Here is a 20,806-nt window from a genome sequence, read left to right as displayed (position 1 = left end):
CCACCGTGACTATATAACATCGGTCCTGAAAGACCTACATTGGCTCCCAGTACATTTCCAAGCACAAGTCAAAGTGTTGGTGCTGACCTTGAAAGCCCTAAACAGCCTCAGCCCTGTATACCTGAAGGAGCGTCTCCACCCCCATTGTCCAGCCTGGACACAGAAGTCCAGCTCTGAGGGCCTTCTGACGGTTCCCTCACTCAGAGGAGTGAAGCTACAGAGTACCAGGCACAGGGCCTTCTTGGTGGTGGCACCCTCCCTGTGGAACGCCCTCCCATCAGCTATCAAGGCGATAAGTAACTATACAACCTTTAGAAGACATCTCAGGGTAGCCTTGTAGTTTTTTATGTTTGATGTTTTATTGTTCCTGTATATGCTAGAAGCCACCCAGAGTGGCTGGGTACAAATAATAAAATGAGGAGGAGGAGGTGGAGGAGGAGGAGATAGATGGGGTGAAGGGGTCTTTCCCTATTTTCTGAAGTTGTTAGACTTGGTGGGGCAGATCAGGCCCTGAAACTGGAGGTTAGCAACCCTACTGGCTTATATCCTAAACGTTCTGAGACACAGCAGGCAGATAGAAAATATTGGACAAATTGAAAACCTGGTTACCGTTCACATAGAGGCTGTTTGGGCTCAGATTGTAGGGCCCCATCTTGGTGAAGCCATTGGTCTTGTTCACAATTTCGTGGTACACAGTTACTCGGTCAAAGGGGGGTGAGGAGGATGGTGCCCTGTAGGCACAGACAGCGTCCATTGCCGTTTCGTCCCCATCTCTCAACAGCCTGGAAGGAAAGGAAGAAGGCAAAGAGAAACACTCAGAGGGGGACCAGAGGTGATGGAGAAGATGCAATTCCTATTGTCTGGACAACGTAAGCACATGCCAGGGACTGCTTGGACGGAAGAGGAGTGGTGGGAGGAGCCAGCCAGGGAACTCTCAACAGAACCTCCAGAGGAGGAAGGCACAGATCTCAGGGATTGGTGGTGGGACACCGAATAGGGGTAAGATTAGGAGGTGGCGTTGGATACTGAAGGGGCAAGAGGGTTTAGTGAGCAGGGAGAGCCGGTGACAGTGAGCAGTTCAGACTCCAGGCTGAAGCAGAGGAGGGGAGTCAAGAGGCTGCAGAAGAACCAGGGAGTCTCCCTCTCTGGCTGCAACAAGTTCTCTCCAAGAACAAGCAGAATAACGAGGAGGGCAGAACAGAGGCCAGAGGTGCACAGACACAGACTGCTTGGGAAACATCTGGGAGAGGAGGAGTCTTAGAGAGTGGGAAGGCAGGCTTGTGTTGGGGAAGGCTGACCTCAGAGCTGTCACTCGGCATCCCTGATAGTTTGGGCCGATGCTTCTTCCACTGGAGATGACTCTGCCAAGCTGAAAGAGAAAAAATACTGTTGGTAAACTTTGTTATATGCCTGTTGTCTTTGTCCATGGAGTTTTCTTGGCAGGGATACTGGAGTGGCTTGCCAGTTCCTTCTCCAGGTGGATCACATTTAGTCAAAACTCTCCACTATGACCTGTCCATCTTGGGGGGGCCCTGCATGGCATAGCTCATAGCTTCTCTGAGTTATTCAAGCCCCTTCACCACGACAAGGCATTGATCCATGAAGGGGTTTGACCTGGCGTGCTATAGTCCATGGGGTCATGAAGAGTCGGACACGACTAAACAACTAAACAACAACAAACTTTGTTAATATCGTTGCTACCAAAAATACCTTGTAGACAGGAGCACCATTTCCCCCCACCCTCCAAAAAAACATGGGAGGTTGGGGAGTGGCATTTATTTCTAATACAGTTTGTTTAGACTACAAAAACAAACAAACACCCTGCTACATGGGATTGTAGGTAGGGTACCCTCCGGAAAATAGGCTGACTCACAGGCATTCTGTGATGGGAAGAGCCGAGCTGGGACTTTTGGGAGACAATTTATGAGATTGGGGGGGGTGTTTAAAAGCTTGCCCCCCCAAAAGACCAGAGGCATTTCTCTTAGGAATAATTGAGTCAAATGTTTCTAAGAACTATAAGAATTTATTTCTCTATGCAACAACTGCAGCTTGTATTTTATATGCTCAAAAGTGGAGGGAGTCCCAACGAGGGAGGAATGGCAAATATGATGGAATACACAGAGTTGGTGAGGCTAAGCAGCGGAATTGGAGAGCAAAAGGGAAAAAAAGTATTTAAAGAGGATTGGAAAATGTTTGTAGACTATATGGAGAACTTCTGTAAATGGGTCAAAACGCTAGCAGGTTTAGAATAAATTCAGCAGTGCAAAATATGTGGAAATAAAATGTGAAAAGAGAAAAGACAGAGTGATTCTAATGTGCAGTGGTAAAAGATATTAGAAGGAAGGCATGGAAAGGCAGAAAGGAAGCCAATGTTCTAATTCTTAAATTTTTGGTTGTAATGTTGAATGAAAACTGTGATGATGGAACCATGTAAATAAAAGTTTAGAAGAGAGAGAGAAGAGCCCAACTGGGCGGGGTTCCAACACAAGGCAGGTCTCTGGCACAAACAGAATGTAGAGCTCCTAGAGACCTTTGAGGAGCAAAATTCCAGCAGATACACTGACTATGTCAACTCAAAAGGACCACAAACAATTATCAACAACTGGATCAGAACCGGACTCTTACCACCGTGGTGAGAGCTTTTTCTGTGGCATTGAAGACCTTCGAATGCAGAATTCCCATTTCCGACTTGTATTTGAGGTTAGTGACAGTGTAATTGACGGTGAAGTGTTCAATTGCCCAAGCTGGGGGGGTCTGAGTTGTTGCTGGAATAAAGCGGAGACGGAGGGAGAAAATTCAGCTTGGCTCTCATTTCAATGCACAACTAACAAGTTTACATTTCCAGAAACAATTTGGGAACTGAAACACAGCTCTCCTTCAAGATTCTCACTTCCTCAGATTCCTCCCTGCCCCCTGGGGGGGGGGGGAGTGTACAAAAAATGTGTATGTTGGGGGTTTGTGTTTGTGTCGGGAGTGGGGGGGGGTCATTGTAAGCAACCTACGAAGATATTAGAGGAACGGCTTGCAGAAATGTGTGTTGTAGGAGAGAAGCATGCTAAAATGCTGGCAAATTTTCACGAGGCCTTTCGAAAAGAAATAAATAAGAAATTGATACAGAAATGTGGCAAACTTAATTTAAAAAATACTTTTATAAGCTGTATGTCTTTGTTTCTCAATTTGATGCTTTTAAAAGGTTTTGAATGTATTGTGGTATTTTTTGCATTTATTTTGATTGATCGCAGTTTAGTAACTGCTTATTGTTAATTGCTAAGAGTAAATTTCTGTTGAATCGTCATTTCCTGATGTCCTGGGAATCAATTTTATTGTGTGCTATTATGTTCTAAATAGATTATTGACTATTACTTCATTTGACACAAGTCGTCCCATTTAAAAGCTATGTTTTATCGTTACTGTTTTTTGTATTGGATCGGATTATTATAAGCTGCGTGTTTTTTTGTGGCATATTTTGTCGCTGTAAACTGCCTTGTGTATATAGAAAGGCGGTATACAAATTTTAAGTGAAATGAAAATGAGATGAGGGGGTGAGAAACTAAAAAACCCCCGATCACTTCATTCCCTTTAGAGCCATTGTCAAGACACCCATATGCCTCATTAACATGGGCTTTGTAAGGATTCTACAGCCTTTTGCAGTTATACTTACATGGTTCCAGAGGGACTTCCTTATATCCTGGGGGGGAAAGAGAAGAGGTGATAGTTTGTGGAGAGAAAAAGAAGACATTGCAGCTCTAAGGCAAAACCGGCAGGAAAATAGGCAAGATTCTCCCTCCCTTCCATAGTGCCAAGTACCCCGTTTTCCCCAGGAAACCCCCGTTTTTACTTACCTTTTCCTGGTGGTCCCCCGTATCACTCAGTCTCCCGTTTTTCTCCGTTATTTTCTCCTGCCGACGGCCATTTTTTTTCTTTCCTGATTTGCCCTTCTATGGGCACGAAAAATGGCCACCGCCGGCTTCAAAAGTCGCATCTACGCATGTCCGGAAGTGCATAGGCGCGACTTCTGGCGTCGTCGCCGGCCATTTTTGGTGCCCATAGATGGGCGGAGCGACACCGAAAGTTGCGTCGACGCACTTCCTGACATGCGTACAAGCGGCTTTCGAAGCCGGCGGTGGCCATTTGTGTCACACGGCTGCCGGTCCCGGATTCTGCAGTCCGGGACTTGGAAGGTAAGCTCCCTTCCGCCCTGCAGCTCTCCATCTTGGGAATGGTGCCTCCTTGTATTTTTTCCTTCCCTTAATAAGGAAACTAAATGTGCGATAGACTCATGTCTTCCTCTCTGACCTGTGAATGACCTGATCTTCCTGTTAGCCCCTTGACACCCCAATGGGAAGGCCTATCGAAAGCACGGCACCTGAGGCAATCTATAGCACGAAGAGCAAATGCCCAAAAACTGCTTCACTACCGTTGACGCAGAGACTGTATCTCTCCAAGTCGTAGGGGCCCATCTTGGAGAAGCTCCTTGTCCGGTTAACGATTTCGTGGTACACATTCACTCGATCGAACGCTGGTGCAGCAGAGCTGATCCGGTAAGAGCAGACGGCATCCATCCCAGTTTCGTCCCCGTTTTGCACTGGTCTGGAAGGCAAGAGAAAGGATTTGAGCAGGAGCCTTTGGAACTGGCCAAAGCGGTGGGTCTGAGAGGAATGAAGCTGCTGGGAAGAGATTATCAAAGCTGAAATGTCTACAAGAGGGTGATGACTTTTTTACAACCTCATTTCCCTGTATCATATTTTGATGAGCTTTCCTTAAAGATTAGATAAAATCTTACTTTCAAAGAGATTTGAAAAAAAACCTCACACACAAAATGATTAAAAAAATTATTTATCAGTTTTTTTACCATTTTTGAAGTCACTGTAAGCAGATATACAATTGAATCCAAGCTTTAGAGTCACATATATACAACATTATGTAGGGTCATCAAACACACAAGGAAGCTTTTTTTAGCTGCAGTAACAGTATAGACGATGTTTTGCTACCTCTCCTGTAGGTTCTTTTCCCAGCATGCCCGGCAGGGTCTGCTGCCTGAGTTTTGAGGTCCCCAAAAGGGACTTTTACCTTGCGCAGGTGTGACATTTGTATACCCTATGTTGCTAAGAACACTCCCCATTGTGGAATGTGGTGTTGTGTCCAAATTTGATACGAAATATATATAGAATTGTTAATACAATTTTATGAAATGGTAAAACGGCATACAAAAAAAAAAATTTTTAACGGTTTGTGCGTAACCTTTTTTAATATTTCAATGGAATATACCTCATTTTAGTCATTAATAGGCAAAAGTTCATCCATTTGTGCTACAGGAAATAATTTTTAAGAAAAATAAATAAATGAAAAAGTCATCACCCTAGTCTACAAATAAGAGGAAGGCTTACCTCAGAGTTGACACTTTGCATCCCATAAATGCCGAGCCGATACTGCTACTCTGGAGGATTCTTCCAAACTGAAAAAGAAAGTATCCGTTGAATATTATTATTTTGAATCCAATATTCTGAGTGAGTGAATGTTATTTGTATTTTTTAAATAATGATTTTTATTGATTTTATAAACACAAAAGAGAAAAACAAAAGATCAACAACAACTTAAAAAACAATAAAACACGTTAAAAAACAATAACATAAGAACAAAGGGAAAAACAAACATCTAAATACAAATCCAAATTTCTTTAACATTGTATATAGGGACCTCCTCGAGTTCCCTCCATCTGCGCTTCATTTCATTTTTTATCTTTTGGCAATTTCCAATGCATTTTTATATAAATTTCTTAAAATTTCAAATATATCCTTTCTATATACTTCACTTAGACCTTAGATACTTAGCTTCTATACAATTCTAAATCTATTCTTGATATACAATTTTTGCATATTTTTAAAAATAGGTTTTAAAGTCTTTCCACTCTTCTTCTGTTGCTTCTTCTCCCCGGTCGCGGATTCTTCCAGTCATCTCAGCCATTTCCATGTACTTGTTATTTGTACTTTTACAAGATGGTGTGATTGTTATTTTAAGGGGGAAATAACATGAGAATCCAGTCTGCCTTAAAGCATCCTGGATTAAGGCTAAAATTATCTGATCTAAGCTACCCTTTCAAGCTGCTGAACTCACAAAGATGAGGAAGGAAAGATAATATCTTATAAATCTATCCTCTCCTAGCATCAAGTCACATCCCAACCATAGCTGCCAAGTTATCCCTTTTTTAAAGGGATTTTCCCTTATGCTGAATAGGCTTCCTCACGAGAAAAGGGAAAACTTGGCAGCTATGATCCCAACATTTGAAACCTACTTAGTAGCCAGTTTATGGACCAAAGCTTATGTCTAAACGGTCCTAGCCTGCCAGTGGAGGTCAAACTACCAGGGAACACCACCACAGCATCCCAAACAATCGACGCCAACTGGAACCAGTCTTACCAGGGTGGTGAGTGCTTTCTCTGTGGAGTTGAACACCTTCGAATTGGGAGTTCCCATCTCCGGCTTGTATCTGAGGTTGGTTACGGTGCAGTTCACAGTGAATCGTTCAACCGCCAGGGCTGGGGTTGGGGTTGGTGCTTTGGTTGGCACTGGGGGCAAAACAGCTGGAAAGGAAAACAGTTATAAATCGATGCTCTTCCATTGAAGCTCTGCAAGAGACCCCACATGCTCTGGCTCCCCTTCCCCTCTCCCCATGTTCTGGACGGACTCAAAGTTAGGATTTGATTGTGGGACTTACTTGATCTGAGAGGTTGCTCATTGTAGCCTAGGCAAGAAGGAAAGATAAGAGCAATTAGCATGGAATTCAAGGGGGAGAAAGAATTGTTACAATGATCGCTGGTTACAATATGCAGGCACCCGTGGGAACACACACACACCAAACCCCCTCCATATCTATAAGGAACATGCAATAATCACAGCAGAAGATACTGCTCCCGTGATGTGCTGCAACACTGCAATAATGCAAACACGCCCACAGATATTCAACGCATGTGAAATGCATAAAAGCTATCTGGCCACTGTTGTTTCGTTTCATTTTTTCATTTCACTTTTAATTTGCCTACCATTATTTTATTATTTATTATTTATTGAATTTATATACCGCCTGGAGGTCTCAAGGTGGTTCACAGAACAAAATCAAAATATAAAACCACAAAATCATAGAATCATAGAGTTGGAAGAGACCACAAGGGCCATCCAGTCCAACCCCCTGCCGAGCAGGAAACACCATCAAAGCATTCTTGACATATGCCTGTCAAGCCTCTGCTTAAAGACCTCCAAAGAAGGAGACTCCACCAGACTCCTTGGTAGCAAATTCCACTGATTCACATAATCAATATCTACCATTGACGCAGAGGCTGTATCTTTCCATGTTGTAGGGACCCATCTCGGTGAAACCGTTGGTCCGGTTGACAATTTCATGGTACACCTTCACCCGGTCAAAGGCGGGTGTGGTGGAGTCTTTGCGGTAAGTGCAGACGGCGTCCATTCCAGTTTCATCCCCGTCTCTCACTGGTCTGGGAGGAGAGGGAGAAGGAAAGAGAAGGTTTTAGCAGAAATATTGGGGGGGGGGTCAATACAAGAGAAGGGAGTATCGAATTGCTAGGAACAGAAGGGCACAGGATGCTGCTAGTCCTCATGATTTTGAACAATGGCTGGTTTAACTAGGAACCCAGGGAACTGACTTATACCAGCTGGTCCATCAAGCTCAATATTGTCCACACTGATTGGCAGCACCTCTCCAGCAGTCTTCCCTACCACCCTGCCCTACCCAGAGGTGCTGGGGACTGAGTCTGGGGCCTACTGCTTGCATTGCGGACACTCAGCAACCAAGTTATGGTCTTTCCCCTAAAGGTAGTACAAGATTCTAGTCCTCATGGTCCAGAATAAAGGGCTAGGTTAAACAGGAGATCAGCAAGCCGCCCCATACTGAGTCAGACCATCTGGCTTGGTATTTTCCACTCTCCAGGGCCAGACTCACTACCTTCCCTTCCGTTCCCCATTACCTGCCTGTTGGTACTTGTATTTATTAGGAAATGTATTTTGCAAAGAATAAGTTGTGCTGGGGAAAATCAAAACCTATGTAATGTAATGGCTGCAAAATCTTGTGACTCCAATTAAGGGCGCAGAATGCTGAATCGTGGCCTTGTCAATGTGCTAACACTCTTTAAAAGTGGCCATGTGTATTGCAAGCTATAATTTATGGGCTGCTTCAAAGGAGTTTTGGAAGATAGAAGATCCTCTCTTGGACTCAAGAGAGTGAGACGCGTTGCATTGGACTTAGCATATATGTATGATATTGCTTGTAATAGCTGCCATCTTGCAAGTAAAGAGTCATCTTCAAAGACTCATGTGTGGAGTCTACTACAACACTAGGGCTTCAAGGGTGAAACCACTGCATCACTCTGCATGACTCAGAAAAAAAAAGCAAGCCTTACTTCAAAGCTGTGACTTTGCATCCCGAATACTCTGGGCCGATACTGCTTCCGGAGAAGATTCTGCCAAGCTGGGGGGGGGGGGGAGACAAGATACATTGAGTACGTTGAACCTTGATGCTTCGCACCTTATGAGAATCGATTTTGCCAAGTGGATCGGAACCCAACTCTTACCAAATGCCTGTCTAAATAAAGAAGAAGAAAAGTCCTAGCCTACCAGTGGAGGTCAAACTACCAGGGAACACCACCACAGCATCCCAAACAATCGACGCCAACTGGAACCAGTCTTACCAGGGTGGTGAGTGCTTTCTGTGTGGAGTTGAACACCTTCGAATTGGGAGTTCCCATCTCCGGCTTGTATCTGAGGTTGGTTACGGTGCAGTTCACAGTGAATCGTTCAACCGCCAGGGCTGGGGTTGGGGTTGGTGCTTTGGTTGGCACTGGGGGCAAAACAGCTGGAAAGGAAAACAACGATATCTTGACAGTCTTCTGTTGAAGCTCTATCATCAGACCGCCCCCCCCCCGTTCTCCTTCCCTGCCCTCCATGTTCTGAATGGACTCAAAATCAGGTTCCCAATATGGTACTTACTTGTTTCGCGAGGCTGTTCGTTATAGCCTAGGCAAAAGGGAAGGAAGGAATGGTTTGTGTTAGAATCAGTGTGATGAGAGAATTCTTGCTTTGATCCCTGGTCTACAATATGCAATTGCCCTTGGACAGTTGGGGGGGGGGAACCCCCACCACATCCCAGGAAGCCATAACAAATACACAATCAAAGGCACAGAATCATAGAATTGTGGTGGTGGAAGGGACTCTGAAAGTTATCTAGTCCAAACCCCTGCAATGCAGAAGTCACACTGAAAGGATCCCTCCAATGAATGAGAGCCCACCACCTTCCAAGGCCCTCTCTTCCACTGTTGAACAGCTCTCACCATCAGAAAGTTATTGCTGATGTTCAGTCACAATCTTTTTTTCTTGTCATTTGAACCTATTCGTTTGTGTCCCACCCTCCGGTGCAGCAGAAAACAAGCTTTCTCCATCTTCCATGTTCAGATATTTCCACGCCATTTGAAGATGGCTATCCTGTCTCTTCTCAGTCTCCTCGTCACCACACTAAACTTACCCAACTCTCTCAGCTATTCTTCATAAGGTTTGGTTTCCAGGCCCTTCTTAGTCACCCTTTTCTGCACATGTCAACATCATTCTTAAATTGTGGTGCCCAGAACTGGACAGAGTATTCTAGGTGTGGTCTGACCAAGGCAGAATAGAGTGGGGCTGTGATTTTCCTTGATCTGGACACCAGACTTCTGTTGATGCAGCCTAGAATAGCACTCACTTTTTTTGCTGCTGCCTCACACTGTTGATACATGTTAAGCTTGTTGTCTACTAAGATACCTAGATCTTTTTCACATAACAATAATAATAATAAATAATACATTTTTATTTATACCCCGCCCTCCCCAGTCAAAACCGGGATCAGGGCAGCTAACACCAATAAAATTACAATAAGACATTAAAAAAACTATTAATTAAAATACAGATTAAAATACAATATTAAAACTTAAAATGCAGCCTCATTTTAAGTAGTCCATGAGGGAGGAAAACACAGGGGGGTCAGACTGAATCCAACCCAAGGGCCAGGCGGAACAGCTCTGTCTTGCAGGCCCTGCGGAAAGATGACAAATCCCGCAGGGCCCTGGTCTCCTGTGAAAGAACGTTCCACCAAGTTGGGCCCAATGCTGAAAAGGCCCTGGCCCCAGTAGAGGCCAACCTAGCTACCTTATGGCTAGGGATCTCCAGAGTATTGTTGTTTGTGGACCTTAAGGTCCTCCGCAGGGCATACCAGGAGAGGCGGTCCCGAAGGTATGAGGGTCCTAAGACGCATAGGGCTTTAAAGGTAAAAACCAGCACCTTAAACCTGATCCTGTACTCCACCGGGAGCCAGTGCAGCTGGTAAAACGCTGGATGAATGTGATCCCGCAGCAAGGACCCCGTGAGGAGCCTTGCTGCGGCATTCTGCACCCGCTGGAGTTTCTGGGTCAGCTTCAAGGGGAGCCCCGCATAGAGAGAGTTACAGTAATCAAGCCTGGAGGTGACCGTCGCATGGATCACTGTGGCCAGAACAGGGTGAGAGAGGTAAGGGACCAACTGCTTAATAGGGCGGAGATGGAAAAAATGCCACCTTAGCTGTGGCTGCAACCTGCGCCTCCATGGAAAGGGAGGCGTCGAAGGTTACACCCAAACTCTTGACAGAAGGCGCTGGCACTAATTGAGCCCCTAACTGAGCCCCTCTCATCCCTTGACATGCTGTCAAGTCAGATGTCTCCCCCCATTCTCTGTTATGCATCTGGTTATCCCTCCCTGAATGTGAAGGAACAAACTGATGCACAAGGTTTTCCAAACTTCCTAACTTGCCACCTGTCACTCCAAAGTGTACAGCCACAACAACCATTCAAAAGCATTAGAATAATGCAAACACACACACCCCTCTTAAAAAACCAACATTAGGTTACCGTTGACGTAGAGGCTGTATCTTTCCATGCTGTAGGGCCCCATCTTGCTGAAGTTGTCCGTCTGGTTGACGATCTCATGGTACACCTTCACTCGGTCAAAGGAGGTCGTGGTGGAGTCATTGCGGTAAGTGCAGACGGCGTCCATTCCGGTTTCATCCCCGTCTCTCACCAGTCTGGGAAAAGAGAGTGAGAATTTGGGGTGCAGGACTCTCCACAAAGGTGGAAAACAGAGGCGGGAGGAAGTCAGTCTTGCCAGAGTGAGAAATGACCAGAGGGTATATTTCCCCGCACTTGAGGAAGGCTTACCTGAGCTGAGTCACTTTGCATCCCAAGAATGCCTGGCCAAGGCCGCTGTTGTGGAGAATTCTTCCAAACTGAAGAAGGAAGGAAACATTGAATTGGTGAAATCACCAGGATCACCCACAACACATCCCATGCCAGTCTCACAAGTAGATGGGAATCAGACTTACCAGCACGGTGAGCGCTTTCTCCGTAGCGTTGAAAGCCTTGGAGTTGGGAGTTCCCATTTCTGGCTTGTATCTGAGGTTGGTTATGGTACAGTTGAGGGTGAAGTGTTGAAGTGCTGGGATTGGGGTTGGCGTTTGTGTTGGCGTTGGCCGAGTGGCTGCAAGTGGAAGAGAAGGACACATGGCAGTGCTCAGAGGAACATGGTGTGATGGGATTGTGACACACAGCAAAGCAATCAATGAAAGATTTTCATACTGAGGCTCTTCCGCTGAGTCACGGCCATTACTGAAGGAGCGTCTCCACCCCCATCGTTCAGCCCGGACACTGAGGTCCAGCTCCGAGGGCCTTCTGGCGGTTCCCTCACTGCGAGAAGCCAAGTTGCAGGGAACCAGGCAGAGGGCCTTCTTGGTAGTGGCGCCCGCCCTGTGGAACGCCCTCCCATTAGATGTCAAAGAGAAAAACAGCTACCAGATTTTTAGAAGACATCTGAAGGCAGCCCTGTTTAGAGAGGCTTTTAATCTTTAATCGATTATTTTATTTTTCTGTTGGAAGCCCCCCAGAGTGGCTGGGGAAACCCAGCCACATGGGCGGGGTATAAATAAATAATAATTATTATTATTATTATTACTGACACCCTCAATTTACTCGTTCCCTTGAGTTTGTCATGAGGAGCACAATTTTTCATATTTTTATTTTATTGGGCTTTATAAACGAGAATAATGTTATTCAAACAAGTATAGCAAGTATTCTCATGTCGTTTGTATATCACAAAATACCATAATAAATGTGGGGAAATATCTACAACATATGGACACAATTTAAGGATAATGATATGGTTCTTACTTGATGAAACAGGAGCTTCATGATAACCTAGGACAAAGGAAGAGATGCTGGTTTATGAATGGACTAAGACTATGGGTGTTTCAGTTGTAGCACTTGAAAAGATAATGGATTTGATCCAGACTCCCCCTGAGTGGAACCCTCCTTGCGGGAGCCTCCCCATTATCCACACCAAATTTCCTTCTGCCCATGAAGCCAGAACTCTCAGTTCTGGAGTGAGAGGCCTCATCTCTCAGGAAATTATGGACACAACAAGAAAAACGAGCTCAGAGGACAGTCTAATTCTGTACTATGACACAAACCCCACAGGGAGATAATTAGGAAACACCTGGTTACCATTGACGTAGAGGCTGTATCTTTCCATCTTGTAGGGACCCATCTTGGTGAAACCGTTGGTCTGGTTGACGATTTCATGGTACACCTTCACCCGGTCAAAGGCGGGCGTGGTGGAGTCATTGCGGTAAGTGCAGACGGCATCCATTCCGGTTTCATCCCCATTACTCACAGGTCTGGGAGGAAAGAGAGAAAGGTTGAGCAGAATTATGAGCAGTTGGAATGGTTGTGTGAGACAGGATCATGTGTGTCTGTTCAAGGGATGATCAGAGCTAAAAGGTTCCTGTGTTTCGAGGATGGCTGACCTGAGCTGAGTCACTTTGCACCCCACATACGCCGGGCCAATACTGCTCTTGCGGAGCATTCTTCCCAGCTGAAAAATAAAGGAGGCACTGAGTACGTCAAACCAATAGGATCATGGCAAGCCACTCTCACAAGTGGGCAGGAATTTGACTTACCAGAGTGGTGAGAGCTTTCTCTGTAGCGTTGAAGGCCTTTGAATTGGGCGTCCCCATTTCTGGGTTATACTTGAGGTTGGTTACAGTCCAGTTGACGGTGAAGGGTTCAACTGCCGGGGTTGGGGTTGGTGTCAGGGCTGGTGGAGGGGCTACAACAGGAAAGGAAATAAATGTATCAGGCAGAGGCTAGCAGCTCGCTGCATGGTGTGACTGATCAAAATAACAACAAATCAATTTATATGAGTTCACACCGATGGTCTTCCATTGACATATCACCAACACTATTTCTGTAATGATCTCTAGCAGACAAGCAAGCTCTGGTAAGAAGTAATTGACCCTCTGGCAGTTTTTATGCAGGTTTATTTACAAAAGGCTCATCCCGAGCCCGGCATCTCGCCTGCTTGCAATTACATTTGTTGGTCAGTCTGAAGTTTTGCTCCTTCCACAACAGGAAGGACGCCAGACTCCCGCCTTTCCCCTCCTGCCCTTCTGTTGCTTTTTTATTTCACCCAAATGCCTGGAATTGGGACTGAGAGGCTGACCTTCCCCCTCCTCCTCACTCTCACTCAACCCAGACTCAGACCACTGTTTATCTGCTGATTGCCTAGCAATGTTTGGCTGCCTTCCCAATTCTTCCTCTCCTTGAGAGCTAATAGGGTCCTCTCCAAAAAGGGGACTCAAACTGCCCTCTCACGATTCTGACAAGCAGTTCTAATTTGCAGAGTCAGTCCCTAGTTCAATCTCTGAGTCTAACCCATCCCCTGCGCTCAGGGGGCCACTTTCCTGACAATTGCCTTCATATTACTCTTTTCCCTCAGTTTCATGAAAGGTCCATGAAGGGCTTTAAGATGTTGGATTTTTAAAAGCAAACTTACTTGATTCAACTGGGACTTCATTATAACCTGGAGGAAAAGAAGATGCAGAGGTTTATGAATGAGGCAAAGCAGTGGTGTTTCAGATGGAGATTCTGGCAAAAAATATACAGTGGTACCTCTACTTACGAATTTAATGCGTTCCGAACACACATTTGTAAGTCAAAAAAATTTGTAAGTCGAATCCCATAGGAATGCATTGGGAGAAAAAATTTGTAAGTTGAAGCAACCCTATCTAAAAATCGTAAGTAGAAAAAATCCTATCTAAACCGCATCCAATATGGCGGATGGAGCTCCATTTGTAAGTAGAAAAATTCGTAAGTAGAGTTATTCGTAAGTAGAGGTACCACTGTAACTGGTTGCATCCAGAATTCCCTTGCGTGGTGTACTGCTCGGACCGGGGGCGGGGGAAGTCTCCAATCTCTCTCCCTGCCAATCATCTTTGTGGGGATTAGGAAAGCTTCTTGAACATGGGCTACGTGGTGCAGTAATAGGGGCAGCACCAGGAAGGAGGCGTCCTTCTCAGTGGTTGATGACCTCTTCCATTATCTATCTCGGCAGCCCATTCAGCTTCCTTCAGCCCATAGAGTTTGAAACCCCCTGTTTGAAAGCATGTCATTCGGGAGATGGAACCCTCATCTCTCTGAAAACATTAGATCGGATGAGAAGATGGGACCCTCAGGACTACCTGGCTGTAACTACGACACAAACCACACAGAGGGGTAATCTATGTACATGAAATCTTTAAGAAACACTAGGTTACCGTTGACGTAGAGGCTGTATCTTTCCATGCTGTAGGGCCCCATCTTGCTGAAGTTGTCCGTCTGGTTGACGATTTCGTGGTACACCTTCACTCGGTCAAAGGCGGGACTGGTGGAGTCATTGCGGTAAGTGCAGACGGCGTCCATTCCGGTTTCATCCCCGTCTCCCACCAGTCTGGGAAAAGAGAGAGAGAATTTGGGATGCAGGCCTCTCCACAAAGGTGGAAAACAGAGGCGGGAGGAAGTCAGTCTTGCCAGAGTGAGAAATGACCAGAGGGTATATTTCCCCGCACTTGAGGAAGGCTTACCTGAGCTGAGTCACTTTGCATCCCAAGAATGCCTGGCCAATGCCACTGTTGTGAAGAATTCTTCCAAACTGAAGAAGGAAGGAAACATTGAATTGGTGAAATCACCAGGATCACTCACAACACATCCCATGCCAGTCTCACAAGTAGATGGGAATCAGACTTACCAGCACGGTGAGCGCTCTCTCCGTAGCGTTGAAAGCCTTGGAGTTGGGAGTTCCCATTTCTGGCTTGTATCTGAGGTTGGTCACGGTACAGTTGAGGGTGAAGTGTTGAAGTGCTGGGATTGGGGTTGGCGTTTGTGTTGGCGTTGGCCGAGTGGCTGCAAGTGGAAGAGAAGGACGCATGGCAGTGCTCAGAGGAACATGGTGTGATGGGATTGTGACACACAGCAAAGCAATCAATGAAAGATTTTCATACTGAGGCTCTTCCACTGAGTCACGGCCATTACTGAAGGAGCGTCTCCACCCCCCATCGTTCAGCCCGGACACTGAGGTCCAGCTCCGAGGGCCTTCTGGCGGTTCCCTCACTGCGAGAAGCCAAGTTGCAGGGAACCAGGCAGAGGGCCTTCTTGGTAGTGGCGCCCGCCCTGTGGAACGCCCTCCCATTAGATGTCAAAGAGAAAAACAGCTACCAGATTTTTAGAAGACATCTGAAGGCAGCCCTGTTTAGAGAGGCTTTTAATCTTTAATCGATTATTTTATTTTTCTGTTGGAAGCCCCCCAGAGTGGCTGGGGAAACCCAGCCACATGGGCGGGGTATAAATAAATAATAATAATAATAATAATAATAATTATTATTATTATTATTACTGACACCCTCATTTTACTCGTTCCCTTGAGTTTGTCATGAGGAGCACAATTTTTTATATTTTTATTTTATTGAGCTTTATAAACAAGCATAATGTTATACAAACAAGCATAGCAAGTATTCTCATGTCGTTTGTATATCACAAAACACCATAATAAATGTGGGGAAATATCTACAACATATGGACACAATTTAAGGATAATGATATGGTTCTTACTTGATGAAACAGGAACTTCATGATAACCTAGGACAAAGGAAGACATGCTGGTTTATGAATGGACTAAGAATATGGTGTTTCAGTTGTAGACACTCAAAAAGGGTTCAATCCAGACTTCCCCTGAGCATAAGCCTCCTCAGGGGAGGATCCCCATTATCCACACCAAATTTCCTTCTGCCCATGAAGCCTGAACTCTCAGTTCTGGAGTGAGAGGCCTCATCTCTCAGGAAATTATGGACACAACAAGAAAACTGAGCTCAGAGGACAGTCTAATTCTGTACTATGACACAAACCCCACAGGGAGATAATTAGGAAACACCTGGTTACCATTGACGTAGAGGCTGTATCTTTCCAGCTTGTAGGGACCCATATCAGTGAAACCGTTGGTCTGGTTGACGATTTCATGGTACACCTTCACCCGGTCAAAGGCGGGCGTGGTGGAGTCGTTGCGGTAAGTGCAGACAGCATCCATTCCGGTTTCATCCCCGTTACTCACAGGTCTGGGAGGAAAGAGAGAAAGGTTGAGCAGAATTATGAGCAGTTGGAATGGTTGTGTGAGACAGGATCATGTGTGTCTGTTCAAGGGATGATCAGAGCTAAAAGGTTCCTGTGTTTCGAGGATGGCTGACCTGAGCTGAGTCACTTTGCACCCCACATACGCCGGGCCAATACTGCTTTTGCGGAGCATTCTTCCCAGCTGAAAAATAAAGGAGGCACTGAGTACGTCAAACCAACAGGATCATGGCAAGCCACTCTCACAACTGGGCAGGAATTTGACTTACCAGCGTGGTGAGAGCTTTCTCTGTAGCGTTGAAGGCCTTTGAATTGGGCATCCCCATTTCTGGGTTATACTTGAGGTTGGTTACAGTCCAGTTGACGGTGAAGGGTTCAACTGCCGGGGTTGGGGTTGGTGTCAGGGCTGGTGGAGGGGCTACAACAGGAAAGGAAATAAATGTATCAGGCAGAGGCTAGCAGCTCGCTGCATGGTGTGACTGATCAAAATAACAACCAATCAATTTATATGTGTTCACCCTGAAGCTCTTCCATTGACATATGGCCAACACTATTGCCTTCCTATAATTCCTTTCCGTGAGTTCGGTGAAAGGGACATTAAGGGCTTTAAGATGTAGGATTATTAAAAGCAAACTTACTTGATTCACCTGGGACTTCATGATAACCTAGGACAAAGAAAGACAGGCTGCTTTATGAATGGACCAAGACAGCTGTGTTTCAGTTGTAGAAACTTGAAAAGGGTTCTATCTAGACTTTCTCTGAGCATACTCCTCCTCAGGGGAGGCTCCCCCCTCTCCATGCCCCATTCCCAAATTTCCTTCTGCCTATGAAACAAGAAATGCCCATTTAGAGAGCTCTCAGTTCGGACGTGAGATGCCTCATCTCTCCATAGCTGCCAAGTTCTCCCTTTTTTAAAGGGAAATTCCCTTATGCTGAATAGGCTTCCTCGCGAGAAAAGGGAAAACTTGGCAGCTATGCATCTCTCAGGAAATCATGGACACAAGAAGAAAACTGAGCTCATCGGACGGTCTATTCCGGGCATCCCCAAACTGCGGCCCTCCAGATGCGCTGGCCTACAACTCCCATGATCCCTAGCTAACAGGACCAGTGGTTGGGGAAGATGGGAAATGTAGTCCAAAACATCTGGAGGGCCGAACTTTGGGGATGCCTGGTCTATTCCATTACACAAACCACAGACAGAATTAATCTATGCACAATGAAGCGCCTAAGAATCTCCTGGCTACCGTTGACATGGAGGCTGTATCTTTCCATTTTGTAGGGACCCATCTCGGTGAAGCCGTTGGTCTGGTTTACAATTTCATGGTACACCTTCACCCGGTCAAAGGCTGGCGTGGTGGAGTCATTGCGGTAAATGCAGACAGCATCCATTCCAGTTTCATCCCCGTTTCTCACTGGTCTGGGAGGAGAGAGAAAGAATTTCAGGTGTAAGACAGACCACAAAGGTGGACAAGAGAGGAGAGACAAAGTCACTGTTGCCTGAGTGAGTAATGTCCAGAGGATATCTGTATCCACATTGGAGGAAGGCTTACCTCAGTTGAGTCACTTCACATTGCACGAACGCTGGGCCAATGCTGCTGTTGCGAAGAAGTCTTCCAAACTGAAGAAGAAAAGAAACACTTGATTGGTGAAATCAACAGGCTCACTCACACCTCATTGCATGCCATTCTCACAAGTGAGAACCAAGAACAGAGCAACACGTGGCCAATTACAAATGAACAATATATATATATATATATATATATATATATATATATATAACATATGTAATGTCAAACAAGACTAGAATATATAATATAATATAATGCACATGAAAACAATTCCAATAGGTCTCTGGAGGTCCCTGTCGATATGAATGGAACCAAATGGCAGAAAGTCATTTTGTGTGTGTGTGTGTTTTTTTTTTTACTCGTACCTTTTTCAGGGTTACGAGTGTTAAAATCTGAGTTGGATTTAAGTTGAATGTATGAGTTTAAGTTTCAAGTCATATTATTATTTGATTTTGTATTATATTTTATTTTGTATGTTATTATTTCAAGTGTGTGTATGTGCTTACGTGTGTGTTTGTATTAATCTGAATTTCAATGAAGTTTATTTTTAAAAAATAAAAAAGTCATTCAGTAAGAAACAAGCTGAAAAGCTTTGTATAGCAAAGTTCCAAAGTACAGTAATCAGCAAACTTGTCATATTCCAAAGTTCCAAAGTAACTGAAGTATTCAATGAACTAGTCGGACAGTGTTTCCGGAATGTTGCACAGTTTCGTGAGAACTTCTTCAGCGCAGAAGCAGAAAATTGATGTATTTCATAAACACATCCATAATATGAGTAGTAGGGTGATGACTTTTTTACAACCTTATTTCCCTGTATCATAATCTGATGAGCTTTCCTTAAAGATTAGATAAAATCTTACTGTCAAAGAGATTTGATAAAAAAAACCTCACGCACAAAATGATTTAAAAAAATTTATCAGTTTTTTGACCATTTTTGAGGTCACTGTAAGCAGATATAAAATTGAACCCAAGCTTTAGAGTCACATATATACAACATTATATAGGGCCATCAAACACACAAGGAAGCTTTTTTAAGCTGCAGTAACAGTATAGACGCCGCTAGAGGACGATGTTTTGCTACCTCTCCTGTAGGTTCTTTTCCCAGCATGCCCGGCAGGGTCTGCTGGCTGAGTTTTGAGGTCCCAAAAAGGGGCTTTTACCTTGCGCAGGTGTGACATTTGTATAGCCTATGTTGCTAAGAACACTCCCCATTGTGGAATGTGGTGTTGTGTCCAAATTTGATATGAAATATATATAGAACTAGTGTATTTCAGCCCGTTTAATAACGGGCGCTAGAACATCCTGGGGTTCGGAGAAGCGCTTGTGCAGCGCTTCTCCGAACCCTGGGACCTGTCCTTGCTGTCGGCGGCAGGGGGACAGGAACGGAGGAGGAGAAAGCGCTGCGTTCTCCTCCTCCATTCCTCTCCTGCAGCCGCCGACAGGAAGAAGACATCCCTGGGACCTGTCCTTGCTGTCGGCGGCAGGGGGACAGGAACGGAGGAGGAGAAAGCGCTGCGTTCTCCTCCTCCATTCCTCTCCCCCAGCCGCCGACAGGAAGGACGCGCACACTCTTTCCCCCCCCTGCCTCCTCCAACCGCCGCTCCTCACGGCCAGGGAGGGTTGTGAGGAGGCCTTCGCCGGCCTCCACCCTCGCTGACGTGCCCTGCAGTGAGGCGGTGTCCGGCGGGAGCGGCGGTTGGAGGAGGCAGGGGGGGGGAGAGTGCGTGTGCGCAGTCTCTGCTGTCCAATCCCTGTATCCCTGGGGCACATTCGCAGTACCCCAGGGACACACGGGACAGCTTGGACGCAGGGACAACTTGCACATTATTATATAGGATTGTTAATACAATTTTATGAAATGGTAAAACGGCATACAAAAAAATTAAAAACGGTTTGTGTGTAACCTTTTTAAATATTTCAATGGAATATACTTCGTTTTAGTCATTAACAGGCTAAAGTTCATTCATTTGTGCTACAGGAAATAATTTTTGAGGGGGGAAAATGAAAAAGTCATCACCCTAATGGGTAGATTTGCAGAACAGTGTTCATAGACTCATGTAATCACAGAATCAGACTTACCAACATAGTGAGCGCTTTCTCTGTAGCGTTGAAGGTCTTTGAGTTGGGAGTTCCCATTTCTGGCTTGTATCTGAGGTTGATTACGGTACAGTTGACGGTGAAGTGTTCAAACACTGGGGTCGGGGTTGGTGTTTGTGTTGGTGCTTGCAAAGTGGCTGGAACAGGAGGAGAAAGATATGTACTAGGGCCAAGAGATTGATAGCAGCATTAAACGATTATTATATCCAAGCCATTAAAGGGTGCTCATATTGACACTAGTTCACTGATGTATTGCCAACAGTTTTAACATCTTGAGTCTCATCCCTGACTAGGTTGTAAGAGACCATAGTACCACAGCAACGTAGGTGGTAATAACTTGCTTCAAGAGGGGCTTCATTATAACCTAGAAAAGGACAAGAGGTGTGATGTGTTAGAATTTAAATGTAGTTCTACTTACTTGTTTCAGGAGGGTCTTCATGATAACCTACAGAAAAGGAAGAGACGGTAGTTTGAGAAGCTCTCAATATATTGATGTTTAAAATATGGAGGGTATTTTTCTGGGGCAGGGGAATTGTTATGCCCTCCTGTATTTGGAAGATGCACTACACAGAAGCAGTGAGACACATCCTGCACATATTATGACACAATCATGTCCGTCACACGATAACCACCTCAAGAAGC

At 45.2% G+C, this 20,806-nt stretch overlaps 1 protein-coding gene across 1 annotated transcript in view; it reads right to left on the bottom strand.

Moving 5' to 3' along the window:
• Positions 1-20,806, bottom strand: part of LOC118078488 (uncharacterized) — a 162,445-nt gene that overhangs the window by 28,531 nt on the left and 113,108 nt on the right. Inside the window, exons 30-61 of the mRNA XM_088671363.1 lie at positions 20,583-20,609; positions 20,147-20,301; positions 18,050-18,117; positions 17,744-17,916; positions 17,138-17,164; positions 16,769-16,917; positions 16,616-16,683; positions 16,314-16,486; positions 15,987-16,013; positions 15,127-15,281; positions 14,963-15,030; positions 14,657-14,829; positions 13,897-13,923; positions 13,022-13,170; positions 12,869-12,936; positions 12,567-12,739; positions 12,234-12,260; positions 11,393-11,547; positions 11,229-11,296; positions 10,923-11,095; positions 9,001-9,027; positions 8,703-8,866; positions 8,415-8,482; positions 7,321-7,493; positions 6,716-6,742; positions 6,418-6,581; positions 5,388-5,455; positions 4,418-4,590; positions 3,662-3,688; positions 2,626-2,765; positions 1,299-1,369; positions 610-782 (exon numbers count right to left, since the gene is read on the bottom strand). Of these exons, the coding sequence (XP_088527489.1) occupies positions 610-782; positions 1,299-1,369; positions 2,626-2,765; positions 3,662-3,688; positions 4,418-4,590; positions 5,388-5,455; positions 6,418-6,581; positions 6,716-6,742; positions 7,321-7,493; positions 8,415-8,482; positions 8,703-8,866; positions 9,001-9,027; positions 10,923-11,095; positions 11,229-11,296; positions 11,393-11,547; positions 12,234-12,260; positions 12,567-12,739; positions 12,869-12,936; positions 13,022-13,170; positions 13,897-13,923; positions 14,657-14,829; positions 14,963-15,030; positions 15,127-15,281; positions 15,987-16,013; positions 16,314-16,486; positions 16,616-16,683; positions 16,769-16,917; positions 17,138-17,164; positions 17,744-17,916; positions 18,050-18,117; positions 20,147-20,301; positions 20,583-20,609 (3,378 nt within the window). The remainder of the gene's footprint in view (positions 1-609; positions 783-1,298; positions 1,370-2,625; positions 2,766-3,661; positions 3,689-4,417; positions 4,591-5,387; positions 5,456-6,417; positions 6,582-6,715; positions 6,743-7,320; positions 7,494-8,414; positions 8,483-8,702; positions 8,867-9,000; positions 9,028-10,922; positions 11,096-11,228; positions 11,297-11,392; positions 11,548-12,233; positions 12,261-12,566; positions 12,740-12,868; positions 12,937-13,021; positions 13,171-13,896; positions 13,924-14,656; positions 14,830-14,962; positions 15,031-15,126; positions 15,282-15,986; positions 16,014-16,313; positions 16,487-16,615; positions 16,684-16,768; positions 16,918-17,137; positions 17,165-17,743; positions 17,917-18,049; positions 18,118-20,146; positions 20,302-20,582; positions 20,610-20,806) is intronic.

The sequence above is a fragment of the Zootoca vivipara genome, chromosome 6 (assembly GCF_965207765.1).
Source record: "Zootoca vivipara chromosome 6, rZooViv2.hap1.1, whole genome shotgun sequence".
Classification (NCBI taxonomy): domain Eukaryota; kingdom Metazoa; phylum Chordata; class Lepidosauria; order Squamata; family Lacertidae; genus Zootoca; species Zootoca vivipara.
This window is presented reverse-complemented; position numbering and strand designations above follow the sequence as displayed.